Source organism: Clavelina lepadiformis, chromosome 5 (assembly GCF_947623445.1).
Source record: "Clavelina lepadiformis chromosome 5, kaClaLepa1.1, whole genome shotgun sequence".
Classification (NCBI taxonomy): Eukaryota; Metazoa; Chordata; class Ascidiacea; order Aplousobranchia; family Clavelinidae; genus Clavelina; species Clavelina lepadiformis.
In genome coordinates this window covers 15,504,053-15,525,619 of record NC_135244.1, presented here as the reverse complement: position 1 = coordinate 15,525,619, position 21,567 = coordinate 15,504,053, and the positions used below count along the sequence as shown (strand labels likewise).

General features: G+C 34.0%; 1 protein-coding gene across 4 annotated transcripts; it reads right to left on the bottom strand.

Annotated features, from left to right (window-relative positions):
• Nucleotides 1-177: 177 nt before the first annotated feature.
• LOC143461091 (serine/threonine-protein kinase 10-like) lies at nt 178-20,452 on the bottom strand. Of its 4 annotated transcripts, XM_076958864.1 has the most exons (19): nt 18,240-20,452; nt 16,798-16,929; nt 15,671-15,835; nt 15,461-15,509; nt 14,623-14,772; nt 14,328-14,437; nt 12,924-13,081; nt 12,454-12,649; nt 11,034-12,287; nt 7,401-7,534; nt 6,869-6,992; nt 6,555-6,694; nt 6,300-6,432; nt 5,733-5,862; nt 5,437-5,561; nt 4,681-4,863; nt 4,016-4,255; nt 3,158-3,547; nt 178-1,862 (listed from the first exon to the last, which is right to left on the bottom strand). In XM_076958864.1, exons 2-19 carry the CDS (start codon nt 16,915-16,917, stop codon nt 1,740-1,742), a joined length of 3,924 nt encoding a protein of 1,307 aa, XP_076814979.1. In that variant the 5' UTR covers nt 16,918-16,929; nt 18,240-20,452; the 3' UTR covers nt 178-1,739. The 4 variants fall into 4 exon arrangements, with proteins under 4 accessions (XP_076814979.1, XP_076814978.1, XP_076814981.1 ...); XM_076958863.1 differs by lacking the exon at nt 18,240-20,452 and having other exon boundaries at nt 16,798-18,229; XM_076958866.1 differs by lacking the exon at nt 18,240-20,452 and having other exon boundaries at nt 11,691-12,287; nt 16,798-18,228.
• Between the last annotated feature and the right edge of the window lie 1,115 nt (nt 20,453-21,567).

The window sequence follows — 21,567 nt, the reverse complement described above, 5'->3', positions numbered from 1 at the left end:
CAAGCAACTTATAGACTACTTGGCCTATTCCTTAAGTTTGGCTTTTAACTTCAGGCAAGCAACTTGATTGATTTCTCAGTCACAATTTTTCAACAACGTTCAAAGTTACTCTCTATTGCCGTCTATCGGCGGAAAAACTCTCATATTATATTTATCAACGATAATTATCAACGCAAAAAAGATGATAATAGTTTATTACGTTATTAGATGCTTTCTATATACAAGGCATTTAGAAACGCATTAGCACATAACAGAATATAAAAACCGAGTAATCAATATTGCGACCGTCACAAAAGCACGATGATACCATGTATGTCACCAGTCAATTTAAAACAATGCCATATTAAACTAGCTACCTTTGCAAACATTTTATGGACGGATAAAGTTTTACAAAACACGTCACATTAACTGGTGCGACACATTTCTCTGTTATGACAAACTTCGCATTCTATGTTTCTAGAGGAAGCACATTTTTTTTGATGATTATATCGAGCAATTGGTACAAATTCGCAAACTCGAAGCCAAATTGCCAAAATAACAAAAAGAATTCTACAATATGAAGTCATACAGGAATAGACCAATCAGCAGTGGAAATCTATCGATGGAAATTATCGACAAATTATATGGCGCATTACATGGTAACGTACAACTCCCAATGGGCAACAAATGCTACAGAAGTACCAAAATAATTGGCATAATTGCTTGAAATGCAGAGAAAAATCAATTTCGATAAGCGCAAAATTAACATAAAAAGTTCCATAAGAAAAATAGAAGGAACAAAAATAATTTTTTTCCTAAATATGAAGCTCAATTGCTTATAGTTGAAGCGATAATTAATCATGCTATAAAAAATTCTTTTAGCTTTTTAAACAAACAAACCTAATTCGAAAGCAAAAAATTCCTACTGAAGCTTTTCCAACACGATTTAGTATGCTTTGTCGTGATTAGATAAAATATGGACGCATCAGTAAATATGTGATACCAACGATCCTTTCACAAAAGGATTATAACTCTTTAAAGAAGAAAATACTCATCTTCCACCAAGCTATGTAAAGTTAACATAAATTCAAAAGAAAAGATGTAAAAGTTATTAAGTGGCTTCTTCGTTATCGAAGCGGCAGAAACGCAAAATTGGAGAAGGGTTGCATGTGTACCACAGCTGTTATAAGAACCGATGACTTCTACTGTCATTTGGCTCCAATAGTGCTTGTGGTAAAAGTTTGCAGTTACTTAGCAAAAAAATATTTGAAACTTGCATTCAGAATTATAAAATTACAGATGACGCAAGGCAGAGAGTTGGAACAATCTAATTAAATCAGCTAAAACTTTGAATTAAATCTGCGATCACAACGTAAACGGTAATAAGTCTATAGCACTAAATTGAATCACTTAACTGCGAAACCGTATAAAGGCGCTATATTTATGGATAGTTGATTTTCATTGTAATAATGTTATGAGCTAATCGACAAAATACCAACAAGTCAACTGATGTAAAAATGCACTACGCATGTTTCACTGCGAAAGTAGACCAGTTCCCTTCAGATTATTACTTCGTTAAACGGTAAGTTAAAATTTTCTGCGTTTCATCACGTTTCAAACACTGTGCCTAATAAAGTGTGTAGTTCTTTGAATTTCATGTTTACAGATTCTGTATCTCCAAAACGTATGGTACTGTCACGCGTGTGTCTTACGACCGTAACCACCAAATTGTAGGGTTACACTTCGATTCTTGGTAGAGCTTAGGTGCCATTTCCTGCCTTGCTATTAACCACGGGGGCGTGATTTTCTTCTAGTGGCGTGGGGCCTCCACCGAAAAACTTCTTCTGTTCTTCAAGTTGGGCAGTGAAGGTCTCTTCAAGTCGCTGTATGAGAAAAAATAAATTGTGATTAACTCACTGGGCAACAATTACGTCGACTTTGCTGTTTGTGAACTAATTATCCTGCCAATGAACTAAATTGCATTCTATGATCAAGATGGTTTGGTTGGTCGATGTAAGTAATATTTAATGAATTGCTTCTTCAATTGCAGAAGTAATTATTTAACTAAATGGCAGCTTAGAAATTGACAATCTAAAACAAGTCCGACAAATGCGATGGCTGAAATTAAAAACATGACATTGGTCCAACTAATAGATATGAAAACATTGGCCACAATTTGATGAAATGATTAAAGTGGAGAGCATCACATAATGATTGAAATAAAAATAAAAACAAATTAAGCAAACATCCGTAAATTGAGTATGTACGAAAAAAGATGATATTCTAAAAATATTGCAAATAACATTACAGAAAACTGGCATTGAAATAGCTGTCTCATAACAACCTTCAACACATTTAATGAACAATAAGCAAACCTTGGAAAAATGATAAAAGGCATGCTTATTATCATCTTGCAACTTCCAACTGCCAGCAAAAGTTATTCATGAACATATTGTTTTGATGCAATTATTCAAGCCATGTTGAAACGAGGAATTGCTTTTGTAGGAAAATTTATCTCCAATCACCGTATTAATTACACAGCTGTATGTTTGGTGAAGGATTGATAAGAACACAAGAAATAAATGAAAAAATCCCTAACTGATTCTTCTGAGCAATTTAACAGTGAAAGTCTAGTGGTATTCCTTGAGTTCACAAAAATTAGGGTGAGGGTTGGTGCATTTAAAGGAGTGAATACCAGTTTAACAGGTGATTGTAACTTATAAGGAAGACATATTTGCAGAACAATCTCACTTGCATATAATATGTGATCATTACGATTAACGTCAGGACTTGCAGCAATAAAAAATACTGCATGTTACAAATCTAACTGCATTCACTTTAAGTTCTAACTAAAGCAAGTGATTTTTTATTATTGTATTCACTGCACAAAATTAGAACATACAGCATTATATAATGATAATTGCCAATGTGTCAAATCAAAAAAATTATAACATTTGATCTTGATGAGATTTCAAAATCAAAATATACACGATAACTGTAAGCAGGCAAAGTGCTATTTCCAGACTAACAATCAAAGTAAGGGTGCTGATTGCATTGTAAAATCTGTAATTCAAATTAAAAGTGATATTCATTGCTAGTAAGTGACAAGCCTACCAGCCAAAACATGTCATTCAAGTCATAATACACGAGCAGGCATACACTGGCCAACAATAGTAACCTTGTCAGCATCCATTGGTTGTACAGGTTCAGACAACTGACGCTTGTGAACTGGTTTGTTTCCAGAGCCAGCGGAGAAGGAACTGAAGGAACTGAATGCTCTAGACAAGTGAGGAGATTTTTGGGATGTAAAGTTGGTCACTGATAAGGAGTGAGATATCTTTTGGTCACGTGGAGCCTTAAATGCATGGGCATCAGATCCCCTGTCCATTGATCCGGAGGCAAGAGATCCTGAAGTACTGGAAGTAGCGCTATCTAATTCATCAAAATCACTCAGTGAATACTCCTCCCCTTCCTCATCGGAGAAGTAGATGCTGAATCGATCCTTTAAACGCTTCTTGTACAACTCTGATTTTGCATCGCTTTCACTTTTCAACCTTTCTTCAAGGTGCTATACAAGTGACAAGGTGACACAACAGAGTGAAACAACAATTCTTTGCAACATGGGAATGTATTCAATTGAAATAAATCACAAAAAGTGCTTTATTACTTTTTTGTGTTTCTTTTTAATCAGTTTATTTTTTACTGATTATGTTCACACTGAGCAGTTAGTTTCACGATACTATTGCAATAGAGATATGAAAAGATTACTACTAATACACTTTGAAAGGAACTATTTTGCATACAATCTTATTATTGACTTTTAAGTAAGAATTGTCGGTATTACAGGAATATAATAAACACACGGAAATCTCTCTGGTTGACACAAATCAACATCAAACTTATATAACAGCTTACCTGTTGTAAGAATGACAAAGTGAAATAACAGTACTACAGTTAACTAATATTAATTAATTATCGTAATAATAATTATAGTTAACTTATAGAAAAATAAACGCTTGAATGGTAATAACATTACCTTTTTACGTGGCTTCAAATTATCCTTCCATTGATTTAAGTCTTGTGAAAATAGTTCATCCAACTTCTTTATCTTCTCAGATTCGTGCTCCACAAGCAATCTCCTTTTCTCGTTCTGAAGCTGAGTCAGCTCTTTTATGTTTGCAGTGGCCCGGGCTTCGAGTTCTTTGAACTGTGCATCATGTTTTAGCTGCAGCTTTAACTTCTCTGCTTTTTGGCGCTTTGTTTCTGCAAGTGTGAACTAAAAAACAGTGGCAAACAATAGAAATCTATAAAACTCTTTGTCAAAATATGATATTTTTTGGGTAAACTAATATATTTAACTACTGTACAATTGTGTTTATGACAAAAACTGTGAAATTTAGCTAAAACGCAATATCTGCAAAAGGTAGGTTAATGTTTCCAATAGTAATTCATATGAAACAGACATATGATCAAAAATATTTTGACTAAAATAAAACTAAAGAACAGAGGTATAACAGGCAAGTGTTCCAATAGAAAGTAAATAAATAAACATATAACTACAAGTAAATAAATACAGATGACGTAGATGGATAGCATGAAAGAAACCCCAAATCTGGACTTTGTAACATCAATAAAGATCCCATTAATGTTTCACAGATGAATACTTAGCATATACAAAAAACAGCATCGATCAACACTGACCTGTCTAATTTGGTCTCTGTCATTCTTTCGTTCATTTTGTATTTTCAAACTCTGCTTAAACATACTAAGTCGAGTTTTTCCCTCAGTCCTTTGGATTCTTGGGAGCCTCACCTTCTCCTGTCGCTGCCGATTGAGCAATTCCTCCTCCAGCCGCTTATTGTGTCTAAGCATCTGCTCTTGTTCCTGTAGAAAATGGTTCTTATAAGTATTTAATCAAGTGAAAAAAAGGATCATTAAAATCATTTGAACGTTGCATTAATGTACAGGTTTATGAAAAAGGAGTCTATATAGTTTACTCAGACTTTCAAAGGGAGGAAATTTCCTCAGTAACCCCTGTTGTAGCCTAAAATTTCACAATCAACATCTATTTGATATAAACCGTATGTTCATTTTCATTTGTGGTGTTAGTGGACACTAAACACCCATACATCTTATCATCTTTCAAGTTACGGTCAACATTTGCGTGCTAATTGAATTGCCGAAACTGAGAGAATACGACTGACATTTGTTAAAAAAGGCAAAATGAAGCACAAACCGATTTGTTATTGTTTGCTAATAAAAGCTAACTTGTCCACAAGGTATGCATTATAGAAAACAGTATGCAAGATTGAGTCAAACATTGCCAGTAACAAAACTCAGCAGTCATTAAAGTGAACGGTAATTGTTGTGTCAACAGCGGCTGCTAACAGATGTGGCCAGACAGATGTTTGCCAAAACGCAGCGTTTATGCATTTTACAAGGCACGCAAGTACTAACTTTGTCATGCCTTACAACCAGCTGATGCCTCTGCAAGTGATATTGGTCTTTAATTTGTTGTTTTGCTGTTTGATGCTTTTCATGTAAATGCCTCTCCTCTAATTTCCAAATGTCACATTCTCGAGCTGTATAAAAATGGAAGATATTAAAATAACTGAATAGAAGAACAGGTTTTTTAGTTTATATATTAGTAACAGAAAAAGATGCACACACATTTTTAAAACAAACGCAGTCCCTTGAAAGAATAAAAGTTGATTAAACTACTGGGTAATATTGATTTAAAATAAACTTCATACATCTATGTAAATCCTGCTTTTTCAACAAGCACATTTTCTCAGTAGCAGCAATTTCTCGCCGTTGATTTTCTGTGAGCTCTTTTAAGCTGACTCGCATATTTTCAGCTTGCTTCTCATTGAACTCTTTTTCCTGCACATCCGAATCAGAGGATATCAAATTCAAATTTGGTCAAAACATAATGATAGTGTATTTTAAGAAGAGTTGAATTTGATTTCAAATACCAAGCAGTTGTGATTACAACAACTAAGGCAGGTAAGCTTATAACAGGATATTTATTTCAACAGGAAACACTGACTATAGTTTCAGACTTGACAATTGTCCTTCTTCAGATCAAATTCACAATGACTAAGACATATAATAAAGATGAAAATATGATGATAATGACACATTTAAAATGATAAAAAGCAACCAGGAAATCGCTAAAAAGCAGAATAAGGGGTAGCACTCTACACTCTACAGTATGGGTTAACTGTTAATTATTCAACATGAGCTTTCACAAGCTTGAACTTGCGTCACTAGGTGTGTTAAAAGAAGGCCAAAATCAAAAAATGCTGAGCAAAGCTTACCGCATTCACTTGTTTCTGATGAAGATCTTCTTTTCGCCTTTTTGACACTTCCTTCCTCTGCTGTTTTGGCATTTGATCCAGTTCGACCTTCAATTGCTTGACCTGTTGCTTTAAATGTTCAACAAACTGCTTCCTAAAAAATGCACAAAGTCACATAGATTTAAAATAAGAATATAGCAGTGGTTAACTAAGATATTAACGAAATAAGTCATGCACTTAAATTAACATTTTTGAAATAACTATAAATTTCTGAACCTTTCTCTCTCCAGTTCCTTCTTAGTATTTGAAACCAGTTCCTTTCTCTTGTGTTCTTGTCCTTGTTCCAACTTTTCAACTTGAGATTTGTGAAGTCTTTCCATTTGAGTTATATCAGTCGTATATTGCTGCTTGAGATTCTAAACAAATTTCAAATTTTTTTACCGTGACAGTATTTAGGTTGTTTGCTGAGTAACTTTGATGCCTATTTCAGTTATCTGCATTATAAATTAATACAGGATTGACAAAGAAATATATGGGTTGCATTGTTACTTTGTTAGTAATTTGATCATTAACATAGACACTATTATTACCTGCATTTCAATTTCACATCTTTGGACAAGCTGTTGTAGCTGAACGGACAACTTGCTGTTAAGTGCAACCAGTTGTCGTTGTTCATCACGCTGAAGTTTCCGAAGCTCTTGTAGCTCCTGTCGCCTGTGTTAAGAAATGAATGGTATCACATTTTAATCGATTACGCAACAGCAAGCTTTACAATTTCATGTTCTGGGAACAAGATGCAATTTTGAATTATACCTGTAAATGATAAATATTGTAGCCTTAGGGTTTGCAGCAGTAAACATTAAAGTGTATACTGCTATCCAAATTATTTAAATCTGGAAATTGTGCAAACATCACTGAAAGTTTTAATATGTCCAACATTACGACATCACCCATTCTAATTTTTGCATTAACTATCTAATATTAACGGCTTGAAATCTACAGTTGAGTCCAGTTTTTCAAACAACCTTTTAAATTATTTGGACAGTTTCTAAAAATTTAATATCTAGCTATTTACAGCCAATAAATTAAAAGCTTGCACAACATAAAGAACTGTCATTTCACCTGAAAACCCTTTTTTCTTTTTGGTTTTCGATGTCTAACTCATCAATAATTTTGGTAGTTGTTGAAGTTACTTGCACACCATCAATCATGTATCGACGTGTCTTCTTCAAAGTTCGATGTTGCTGCTTGGAACGCTATATGTAGGTTTAAACAAACCAATAAGATAAGCTTGTAGTCTTTAATTCCAACATCTACACCGAGTTAGCAGATTAGCTAATTTAGTATGTATATATTTATTTAAATGTGTTATTGTATCATGTGTGTAAGTTTAGAGCACAGTTCAAGCTAAGTTCTACGTAAAAGGAATGAATCAAAGAATTTTTACGGCTTTGCAACATAGAGTATAAAAAAGCAATGCCAAACAAAAAACTGCATAATGAACTGAAACAAGTCATCATGCCATGCAAACAATAAATCGAAGAGCAAAATGAATTGATGCAGTATATAGCATTTGTCCAGACTGTCAGCTATGCCACCACTTTTGCACAATCAATTCATAAACATTTGCAGGGCTGCCGGTATATGTTGCAAGTATATTCTTTCAGCATACAATTACTGTGAACATGGGAAAATCTCTCGCCATGCAACACCAATTTGGCAATTACACTTGTCAAGTCAATCCCCAAAGGGGAGACTTCGCAGTAAAGTTACACAAAATCATTTCATCTGTGCAACACTAGAATATATAAGGTTGTAGCAAAATTTATTTAAATTAAGCCACAATACGAAAAAATTCAATGGATCCGTGATGTGATTGAAACTGCAAATGTTAATGAAGGGTAGTTGCTAGTGTTATGATATTAGGAAACACTTGGCACACTCCCAAAGAAATTGCAACGTTAACTTGTATACCATGAATATTATTCTGTTCATAAAAATATTACTAAATGTCTTTTGAAGTAAGCCACTTCAAATACATAAATATAAACGGTTGATATACCTGTAATACCATGTGAACACCATCGCGCAACACTTTGATTTGGATTAAAAAGTAGCCAAAAACTTCGAGACATAATACTGTCCCAAGTTATGCCCATAATCAGTAAAAATTAGTTAGTGATATTACCTTCACACAACCTAGAAACTAATAAATAAACAAGCCAACTCCATTAGCCAGACCAAACAATGTAAAGCAAGTAAATGAAACAAAACACCTCCATGCAAAGAAAAGTTAAATAAAAATTATTTAATACAATTTTAAGCTTAGCTGCATAGAAATAGGAGTCATCAAATCTTTCTTGCTCTGGCATAATATATCACTTGTTTTCCTTTTTTTTCTGAGACTGCAATCTTTTATGTGACTACAAAACTCTGTATGTCTACAGGACAGAAGGATCATATGACATTCTGTACACCACTTATTCGTATGATTGACATTGGCAAGCTTTTTAACAAGGTTCGGTAACAGGAGATAGGATAAACTTCCATTCTGGAGATAATCAAAAAGTTAACATTGCAAACCGTTCTTTGAAATTGTAAGATATTATACTTCTTATGGAAACCTGTCATCTCCTGGTGCCTTTGCAGCAGAGAAAATCTTTACGGATGCATCAGAAAAGAAAACTGATTGCTAGCAACTGAAGCTGAATGCTTGAAAGCAATTGTGCAAATAGATCATTAGATGCAATGAAATAAAGCTGGAAAGTTTTCATTAGCTGGCCATGTAAAAAGCTAACAACTACATACATATATTATTGCAGAAGCAACAGAACAGTAAAGCCCTGTTTAACATAGAGAACAATAACCAGCTTTCGGGGTGAAGTTGTGTAAAAAGAAATTAACTATTTGTGCACGACAGTCAAGATTATACATTACCAAATGCACAAAAAGTACTACGGCCTATGAAATAAGAGAAACACCCAATCTACAGCATGAGGCACAAGGCTAACAAAATAACATAGAGAACAAACCTCTGCAACCAAAGAGAACTTTCATAGTTGAGTATTGATGATTCAATGAGGTCAAGTTAAATGGACAAAGCAAGGTAAGTTTTAGCAGAGCAAGACATGTCAAGCTTAAGTTGATCAGTGGTGCTGACAAACTAAGCACAAAAAATTACTTAAAGCACTAGCTGCTAGGAGACGCAATTACAGCATATGCACCACATTTTGCTTAGTACTGTAGTATTATATATACAGTATAATAAACATGAGACAAAACAGGGACTATTAATTAAATTTCTCAATGATCTCTTTCCATATATGTTAGACCGCATAAACTGTAATGTAAAAATTTTATCAAGTCCTAGTTACTTTATGTTTAAAGTATTCTGAAATGTGAAGCAGAAGACTAAGAAACGAAACCAACCCAAAAGAATGCAAATTGCTGGCATTTGAAACCTGTCAGAACCCAAGTCTGTTAAAACAACAGAAACTAAAAAAAATGAGGCATAACAGAATGGGAGTTTAATAGATATCAACAAACCGACTAAAATTGCTTTTGAACACCGATTTCAAACAATTTCTATCAACTTTCTTAATCTATTTAAAGTTGGACAAAAATCTCTTTTACTGATACATATATATATTTAATTGATTTTAATATGATCAACAAATGTCAGCAGAGGTTTGAGACAAAGGTTCTTCTTAAATGAATTGACTTTATCAAGTACAGAAAAATGTACTAGCATTTGAAACCAATGGTCAATAAAACTAGGCGCGGTGCAAACAAGGGTAAACAGAAATGTTGATACATAAAACTGCTTTGTGTTTACTCATGGAACTTCTACCCATACCTCAATGATTTACATCACCTACAATCTGTTAACATAGGACTATAAATAGCAACAACAAATAAAAAGAACCTTCTCAAATAATATATATTATAGTACAAAAAAGTATTGGATGAAGCAAGGTTTTAACAGTACTATGTCTTTGAAGGCTATATGTTGTGTTTAACCATTTCCGAAATAATTTGCGACCTTTAGAAAAATAACCCATAAAACAATCTATATGAACAATGAACATCAAAGAGTCATGATAACAAATATAAAACTATGCATGGTTGTTACACCTGGCATCCTACACGCATACCACATAGAATGACAAAGCAGGAAACTTCCATCTCAGTCAGGTCATATTACTCAATATGAATGCAAATGCACATACTGTACAATGAGGTATATATACAACTTTGCATAAATTGCTCCCTGAAAGAATGTACACCACCCCCACACATTATCTCACAAAATGAAAATAACTACCTAGATCACTATTTGTAACTTTACCATTTACCAGTAACTTAATCAACAGCAACCACAAGATTAGACATATGCCAAAAATAAAGTAATTTGAACAATTTCTGTAGCAAAAATATCTTATATATATCAAAAAAAACTTGTAATATTGAAAAAATATTTGCAAGTTGTAATATTATACCCCAGAGAATGAATACAGCTGAACTTGCACAAGAGAAAAAGAAGTGATGAAACCATACAGACACCAATACAACCAAATGTTATGCATTTTGGTTGCTGTGGTAAATCACCATACCTTATAACCATGACCACAGTACAGGAAGAACAAAGAAAGGTTTAAGCTTGTGTTAAACTGTGATCATAATCAACACTATGACGACATTTACAGTCATCTAAACTATAGAATGTTTAATTGGTAAATGGTGTACAATAAATACCTGGGTGCCGTTAGATTGAACTTGTGTGGCATTTCCATTTGAAACTGGGAGTTTTATGTTGGGGTTTGCGACAACAGCATCATCATTACTGGGAGAGCCTGATGACTTTGCTTCTGTGTTCTTGGATTCATCTGATTTTTTGGAAACCTCTAGGTCTCTTTGCGAAGATAGAAGGGGAGTGTTTGACACAAGAGAATTTGATCTGGATGAGGATGCATATGGCAGGGACTTTACAGACACTGTGTCTTCATCAGCAAGAGAAGAGCTGAGGATTTGATCTAGGATATCGACAGCATTTGCCTCATCAGACGTCATTTCTTTCGATTGTGTTTGTTTTTCAAAGTTCTTTTCCAACATGGCTTTGTATTGGTCAGGGACTTTATTGATAGAGTGAAAAGAGGTTCCTTTGGATGCTTTATTGTTCTTTTCTGTTTCCTCAACGACTTTAATTACATCTGACTCACTGCTCATGCTAGCCTTACCTGGGTCAAACTTTTCAGATTCAGAAATACTGCTATTTCTACGTTCCTCGACTACATGCGGTGTATTTTCTATATCGGGTTTTTCAACTGAGGATATAACAGAAGATAACAAACTTAAAGATTCACAAGCAGGGCTATCATTAGTGGGAGTATTAGTAACCGTTTTATTACTGACGTGCGTTGATGGAGGAGCGCCGATGGATGGAAGTGCGGTCAAGCGGTCATTCTCTTCACTCTCATGCTCCACGCTCACAACTTTGGTGTTATCCCCATTGGCTAGATTTGATTTGACATTGTTGCCAGTTAATGAGCTCATTGAACCAATGGATGATGATTTGTTGTCAACTTCAGGAAGGGTACAAGCATCCATTTTGCTTTCTTTGACGGGCAGTGTTTCTTCAGTCTTGTTGTCTACTTTTTCAGGAGATTCTTGTTTCTCACTGACGTCAGGAGAGGTGACTTCAACGGGAGACTCGTCAATTGTTGGGGCATCAAGAACATTTTTTTTAACTACAGTGTCTGGTACAGTGGGTGTGACTATCGTAGTCACTTCAATTTGACCATTGGGAGTTACAGGAGGTTTATCAACTTTTTTTTCTGGTTTATCTTCTAAAATGTTTTGTTTTTGCTGAGGAGCTTGCATGTCACCACCAGTAACAACTTTAGCTTCTGCCCTTTCGGACACCTGTGAGAGGTCTGAATCACTTCGCACTAATTCAAACTCGCTGGGTGCAAGTGAACGACGAGAAACATCAGGTGTTCCTGATCCATCCTTGAAAGAAAATTGTGTAAGTTTTTAAGTGAAAAGTTACTATAACGAGATATGCCCAAAACTTATCAAAATTAGAACCTCAATAGTCAATACCGTATATCTCAAAATGTTAGACATTATGTGTGTAAATAATGCTTCTAACTGAGCTGTTAGCAAATGACCACACCTCCGAATCATCAACTTCTTCAATAACTTCCGCGTTCGATTCAGCGATCAGTCTAACGAGTGGAACTTTTGTTCCATTTGTCTTTGTTCCATCAACTGAAGCAATAAATGGATGAGAGAGAAGTTCCTGAAGAGTTGCTCGCTTGAGCACATCTTTCACCAGACACCGAGCAATGAAACTGTTGAAATCCTTGGACCTGTTAAAAGTATGTGGATCTTTCTTTCTGCAGTTTGTCAAGGCAAATGATCTTGTCTGGTGCCATAAGAACAAATTTAAGGTTTTTAAAACTGGAGTACAACACATGTCTGATTTTAACTGTTGTTTAATGACAGCTGTTTAAATCATATTAACAATATACAAGATAACATAATAATGACAAAATGGTCATATACTTAATAATACAAATATTAAAGGTGAACCTAAGCAGGTAAAAAGATAAAAAACAAGGAAATCATATTGCAATTTCCTACCATTTTTCTGGCAATTCCAACACTGGAGCATCTGATTTGGTAATACGAAGCAAAACTCGAACAGGATTAAGGTCATGGTTGGGTGGTTCAGTCTGGGCTAATTCAATTAAGGTGATGCCCAAAGACCAGATGTCAGCAGAGTACGTGTACGGAGTGTCCTAAGATTGTATTTTAAACATTATTACTAACATCAGTATTTGTAAATAATTATAAACATATTATGCTACCATCAATGATGAACAGAAGTATGGAATAATTGCTTTAAATCATAAAAGCATAGCTTTCCACCAATATCAACTACCAGGTCCTGTAATTAACTATTTATGAGAAACTATATAGGCTCTTTCAACAAATTTGAAAATCTCAATAAAAAGCATGAAATCACATAAAATTTCAGAAACATTAAACCATTTTTTTCTTGCACATTCCGTTTTCTTGTATACATGATTACATGAGTGCGACGGCAGACATAAAGGTTTTTCTTAACAAACTTTGCCTACTTTATTTTTGTTAATCTCAAATCTGAATATGACATATGTAGGCTGTTCAGTCCGTTTCAGTGGAACTGGTTAAGTAAAACAAAAGTTGATCTTATGAAGAGTTCAGACATTTATTGAAAAAATCCTCCAAAGTTAGGAAGCTGCTACCTAAGCTAACACAGGTTTCAAAGTTTGACCAGGTTTGATGTCATGGTCATCAGTTCAACTTATTGTGTCATTTGATGCAAAAAATAAAATTATTTCTGGTTGTTAATTGGTTTAAATAAATTCTATAAATGGAATAATGAATGACCGCAACTTTCAAACAATGCATAGTTTGTGGTAAAAGTTGTTGAAATCCAAGAGGGCTACTTAAGTGAAAGTTTTCCTGTCTTTCTATGTTCACATGATTCAACTGTGACTTATTTTCTGGCTCACAAAACTTTTGCATGCAACTTTTTATAATCTAGTCTTTTAATCTTTATAATATTTTATCTAATAAACTCCGAAGAATGAGTTCCTAGCAGCAGAAAACAATTTTACTGTCTAATTTATTGTAAAAAAATCCTTAAAGCTATGACTTTATTGGCGTTTGCAGGCCTAGTATAGATAACAAAAAACAGCATTTACTCACTGGTTTTAGACCTAGCATGACACTTACTGTCAATCAATAGTCCACGAGCACACAAATAGCAATATGCAAATCAGTGATCACCCAGTTTACTGAAAGGGTGCAATACTAATTTTCATTTTGTTGAGCTTAGATTGCAAATGGAAATCAAATACTTTTAGATTTAATTTTACCTATAAAATACAAAGGGCCCATTCCTAAATTTAGGAATTTAGAAAATAGTATTTATACTATGGTAAACACTTTCACAATTAGTTAAGTATCCTAAAATAAAAACTTTTATAATTTATATACCTTAAAAGTCTCACACATTATGACTTCAGGAGCCATCCAGTAAGGGGTCCCAATGAAAGTGTCTCTTTTGTCAATTGTTTTTTCATTTTGAGCAGAAACACCAAAATCAGCTGCAAAACAGACAACAATAGTTAAGAGCTGTCATTTAATATGACGTGTAGATGTTCACGAAACTGCAAAACGGAGAATTTATAAAAAAAATTCGAAAAAAAAGAAATATTACAATCGACAAACAATAGGCAATACATATTTTCCTAATTAAAACATGCAACTGGTATTATGCCATCATTATTACCAAGCTTGACATCTCCTGCCATTGTTAAAAGGATATTTCCTGCTTTCAAGTCACGATGGATGATTTTTCTTTGATGAAGATATTGCAAAGCCTCACATGTTTGTCTGCAAACAACTTTAATTTGATCTTCATTTAATCCCCTTTCCAGTTCTGTGAGATAATAACTTCTGTCAGACAATAAATGGCTTCATTCACATTCATTATCTCGAAGTTTGATAACAGCGTATCGCAAAACATGGCTAAAACAAAGCAGATAATTTGGGAACATACAAAGTTTCAGGAAATTGGTTTAAAGAGCAATGTTGAATGTATTATATTTCTCTTAATAACTAAATGCATGAAGGAAATCATATTGAAAATATGTGGTGTTGTGTGGCCACAGTAGAGTCGTTTAAAATTGAAGCTTATTGGCAGTCAAGCCAAGTGTAATTCAGCCATGTTTGTAGCTACGTATACAGTAAAATCATGTTACAGTAATAGAATGTAAAAGAACAGGCATTAAGTAAATAAAATGAAAAACGTTCTGGCCCATACACAAGCCACAAACAGCTGGTTTATTTTACGAGACCTCATCGACAAAGGTCATAAAATGAGACAATTAAAAAGCAACACAGTTAAAAACATTTCACAAAATATTCTGACAAACTAAACAAAGGTGAAAAATCTACACGCTTTGTTATTTTTGTAAAGCATGAAGCTTCCAGTAACCAATAAATACAGCAACTGCTTCAGGAAATAATCAAGAAAATACAACAAATAGCAACATACAACATCATGCTTTCACCATATGTAGGCTATACATTAAAACACACAAGGTTCACTACAATGCCGTACTTACCAACCATAATAGAATCAAGTGCACCACCATCACAAAATTCTATTAATACCTGCAATAAAATGGACCTCTTTGTTCCATGCTCAAAATACGAAAATTGTATATTTTACCAATCAGTTACTTACATAAAACACTAACAGTTCCTTTTTGCTATATTCCAGTGACTAAAACTTGCATGAAAACTTCATTAGGTAGATTAACTAAACCGTTTACCCATAAATTGAGCTCATAATAATATGCATCAAGCAGTTTCACAACATTGGGGTGGTTGCATGATGCTAAAATGTCGATTTCCACAGCAAAATCTTCTAGTTCTTCCTCATTGCGACACTCAATGATTTTTGCTGCAGCTAATCGGCCATCACCTCTATGCCGGGCCTTAATACAGAAAATAGAAGTCAATAGATTGTAGATTAGATTGTAGATTAGATTGTAGATTATAGATTATTATCAAAGCCTTTTATAAAAAAAGGTGAAACAATGACAATTTTTAAAATGATGTTGTCTGAACCGTGTTAACCAAATTTTAAAGTAAAATAAAAAACAGGATATAGTTTGGTACTCATAAGGTTAACTTTATATTATTCGTCACGAGCTTTCGCAAGCATAAGCTTGCTTCTTCAGGTGTACTGTGAAATCAATCATTTCATCAAGCTTATTCATGCGAAAGCTCCAGTCAAAAAATAAAATATTTTTAAAATATATCATAACTGTCAAGTCTTACCCAAAAACAAGTACTGAGAAGACATAAAAAAGTTGTCTCAAATTTTAATAAAGCAAGTCAAAGTTTACTTTATATAATTATATTTTGTCAAATGTCGTTAAGTTTGGTTTGCTTACTTCATTAAAGGATTATAAAAAGTGATGCTCTGTTTAACTGAGACTATTATCTATTTATATATGATTTTATTAAATAACAATGGACAAAAATTATTGAAGTAGAAATTTTGGATAGTTCCTGGATGAGTCACTTCTGGACTATGACACATACTAAGTTTTGCTAGCTAGCTACGGATGAAAATGTTGTCTCAAACGAAAGAACAAGAATAATTTGCACAAAAACATTATAGAGTTACGAAAAAATCCTCTACACTATTTACTGTATTGCTCACAAAATATACGTCTACAAAAAATACAAAAAGTTTCAAAAAATTGTAATTAAAAGAGTTTCAACAAATAAATTTCTTTTAGTTGCCAATACTGGTCAAACACTATTTGGAGAGAATTTCATGTTTGCACATTGCTGGGAAAAATGTTTAACAAAAGGTCAACAGAAAAGTAAACCTTTGATATGAAATCCTTTAGGACAACATGTTGAACGTGCAAATAGAATGTTGTACCTTGTAAACTGTTCCAAATGCACCATCACCGAGTTCACTTATTTTCTCCCAGTGGGCTTCTGGATTTTCTCCACGTTTAATGTTGCTGTATGTTTTGGGTTTTGTTTCCACACCACCCATTTTAAGAATTTTCTTGAAAAATGACATTTTTGGTTATTGATTGCTGTCAAGTTACAAATCAACTTGTCGGCTTAAGACCATAACTTCTCCTGCCCTATACCTAATGCATAATTTAGAGCAATATACAACTGAAAATGTGTTAAACTACTGTTTTATAATTATTATATAAATATCAACTAAAATAAATTTTGAAATTTCAACATGTAATATAATATTGTATAATAAGTATAATAATATTGCATAATAATTATATATATATATTGTATATATAATATAATATTTATGTAACATGTTAAATAATAAATGTAATAATAGTTGAAAATTGGAAATAAAAGGCATGTAAGTGAAACATGGCCAGAAAGAAATAATTATAATCCATGCAAAATGCACCCAGTTAGTTTGTTCAAAAGTGTCATGCAATCAACAAAAGGAAATATGAGTGTTAAAACCAAACCTTACTTAGGTATGTTAAATATTTTAAGGCTTCTTATAAAAAAGTGATCAAATTTTGCACGGATTCACAGTCATAACCATCATTTAACACAATAGCGGGAATATTTTGTAAAAACTGATCATAAGAAGTAATTGGTTATGATATATTAACTTAAATTTCTTCAGTCATATCCAACCAAATATAACAAAAACCTTTAACCCATCTGAAACATTTTTTCAATAAATATATGTATATTATAACACAATACAACAATATAGGAAACAGAGTCTAGTTTAAATATGCACACTAATATCAAATATGACGATCATCAGATTATTGTACATAATGTCATAACTCATAACTCCCGTCCATTTAGCTCTTTAGACAATGAGTGCAAAAGCGAACTAGGCTCAATACATACATAGGCCTGCTAGTCTATGTAAGCTTATCCTATATATACAAGTTACGAGTATGATTATGACATACTGTATAATATCTCTATTAAGTGGCTGGCTTGAAGTTGCATTGATATAACAAAATTATGATTGAAATGATTTTGCATGAATGTTAACACCTGTAAGTATCTTTCAAGTAAGAAAAGTTTAAGAAACTGTTTTCATTTGCTTTGTTAAAAGCGAAAGCTGCACAATCTTTAAACAACATAAAAAAAATTTTAAACATATAAGTTTTAGTGTTTCAGCAGAGTAAACCAGAAAACCTACAGCAAACCATCTATTAACAAATTAACATTGTAGGTGTTAATCAACAAACACAGCAATAAAAATGCTAGCAGAGCATTTTAGAAGTTTGTTAGTAACCAAGTCATATCGAGAGTCAATGTTCAAGCATGCTGACATGGGATGATAATACACATGACAAGTTTGCTCACCACAAATCCTCTGCTTTTTATACAATGAAGTTTAGTATGATTGACAACAGGTAAGCTGAATTGTTCCAATAAAGTTCTAAATCCAAATGGTGATGACGATTGGCAAAGATTACGTATGTGATTGTATATCTCACACTGATTTTGCAGTTATCAGGCACATAAAATTGACACACCGAAGATGATAAAGTGCAACACCTTGCTGGTGATATTTGTATTCATACGCCAAGCAGTCATGAATTATGTTCAAAGTTTCGCTTGGGTTACATAATAATTATGAAGTTTACTAACATCTTCATCTCCAGTAAGAGGGCACTACAAAACTAACAGAGTAATGTTTTTGAATGTATATACAATGCAGTTTTATGCTATGTTTATCACTGGTATATCATATATATATAAATATTTTCAAATCATGTGAATGCACGATAAACACCTTTCGTACAAGCACTCAGTGTCACCAACTCAGCTTATTGCTACAATTCAGCACACTCACCAGCATTCCAATTGTTCACAAATTTATGTATTTTACTCAGATATACATCTACGAAATAAGTTTCCATAAACAAGATTGAAGGAGGCGTATGCGAGCAATGAGGAATCAATGCTGAGTTAAAGTCATGCAGAGACTATTCTCAAGAGAAAGACTATGATAGCCTTCCATACAATCCTACTGGAAAGTTTGCTTTCGATGTGCCAAATGAATGCGACAATAGATATAGCGCCAAAATTTGCGCCACGTCAACGTAATAGGGCTACTTATAATATAGGGCAAAACAGCAATTTTACGCTAGAAAATTGGCGCAGAAGTTAACTTTCTGCACCAGACAGCCAGAGAAATCTGGCATACCATACAAACTTTCCAGTAGGGCCATATGATAACATTTGGCAAAATGACTTAAGTTACCTTACAATAAATGTGAAACTAAAAATTGAAGTTTTGGATAACAACTCAGGCCTATCAGGCTGGAAAAATTGGTACTTTTCAACGAGATATCGGAGGTGAAAGATGCCAAAATCGGAGAGACCGGGTGCAGGACAGCTACAGAGTCGGGTTTAGCTTTGCGGTCTGCCGAAACTGAAGAGTTTGGCCATTTTCAGCAAGATCATGTGGGCGCCATACAACCAAAAATGACAAAATGTGTGGGTGCACAAATATGTTCAGATGCACTTCAAGTGCGTACCTTGTGTGCAAATCAGTTACACTTAAAAATTCAATCTCTAAATGAGTTGAAAATTGGGTGCGCATAAGCTCTGTGTCCAAGTCCCTGAAGTCCATAAGTGCAAAATTACACACCAGCCTGAGTGGAAAGTACGGCAGTTTTCGACGAAAATTCAACCGTGCAAAGACATAAATTCTGATATGATGGCATGCACTGTTGAACCTTTAATTCTTTGTTTATTTATTATAAATTGGAGTTCAAGCAATCAGATTTTCTTTATTTATTATAAATCGGCGTGAAGATAAAAAAAGTTCGGCATGCACGTTGATGTTACTGTGTTAATGAACCTCGTGGTTCCAAATCTGGCTATTAAACATGTCCTTTCTCAGCTATAGGTTTATTGATTGCAACATTAAAGCAATTAGTTTTGATATCGTTTTAAAAACTGCACCACCCTAACGGCTAATCTACCGGCCAAGCTACCGAGTGCCGACAAAACGATACTGCGACACAGTCGGGTCTCTTTTACTTTTTCACTCCAATATCAGGATGACGGAAAAGAGTATTGAAGAATTATTAGATCTTAATTTCTTTTTAATTACCTCTTAAGACTTAACTCCTTCTCAGGTCCAAGTCCGAGAGAAAAAGTATAAGAGACCCAAACAGTCAGACAGGCTAGTTTCATCACATTTCATGGTACTCTGCTATAGTCTAGCGCAGTGCTTCTTAAACTTTTTTGGTTTTGTTCACCCCTAGCATCCATCTCCAGATTTCATTCACCCTTGTCCCATGATATGATAAAACTATCCCGTCTATATATAACAGCACAAAACGACTTAGGTTGTTTTGATTTTTGTTAAGAAAAACTCAAGCTAAGTTTTACCATTGCAAATCTACAATTTATATGAGCACTATGGTTTTGCACTATTGCATCACTTCTGTCTGATCACCTGACGGTTCACCCTTATTCACCCCTTTTGGTTGGTTCACCCCTGCAAAAATTTTATTCACCCTGGGGTGAACCATTCACCCGATTAAGAAACACTGGTCTAGCGTAGCCTAACGAACTCTTATAAGACGCTAGTCTATTTCTATCAATTTTCACCAAACCGGATTGGCATTGGAGGAGTGTTATTTTTAGTCACAATAAAAATCTTATATTACTAAGTTTTGTTGGCTGGTTGCTGCTGTACTGGATTGCAGCAAGTAATCGCAAACAAACAAGTGAAACAACTTTATCAATATGCTTAAAACAAAATTAATGCAAACAAATGTTCACTTGTTCTTATTTTTTATGTCACTTACACAGCAGTTGCACTTGAAAAAGTGTCGGTTTGCTTTGTACATTCATTACTTTTTGTTTTTCAGTGCTCCCTTTCTGTCAGCCATAACAAAGTTGCAATGCTGCACCAAAGGTGTTAGAGTTTTATATTTTGTGATTTATACAGTGAAATGTTCTCTCCTCTTTGGTTAAAACTTTTAGGCTATCCATTCTGCCAACCATCCATTCTAATTCGCTTTACTATTAAGATATGTTATCGGTAACAAAACTCTGTTGAAAATAATTAATTAATCAATATTGTATAAATTCCTTTGTGATCAAGTTGTTGCTTTTTTAAATATAAGTGAAACTGATCATCCGAAAATCACTGTCGATGAACCAGAGAAAATTCCATCTTGCAACGAGCAGTATTGTCATCACATCTTCCAAAGATTAATTATCATTGGTGTGCATTCTTCTGGTACAAACTCGGACTAATCAACAACGCCCTTCTGTAGTTCTATGGCCACCAGAAACCGGGCTCTTGCCGGAGATGGACTTTCTTTTACGGTGGGTTTTCTATTCCCATCCACTGATGTACAACATTGAAGCAATTTTCAATCATCAGTTGCTTGAACACATCACCTGCTCGTTTGCTTAATTTTTCGCTTTTTCGGCTTATGGTTTATGGACTTAAGTAATTAGCCTATAGTTTAGTGGTCGTGCTAGTTGTTACCAGCAATTATTAATGTTATTTTACTTGAGCACTTTTTAAACGTTTTCGGCTTGGTCACTTATTTCTGTTCATTGGCGCGTGTTAGAAACTGGCTTGATTTTTCGTCCCCACCGCCATTTTGACGAGAACTAAATAAATGAATGAAAACTGATAATGCATAGTGTCATGCTC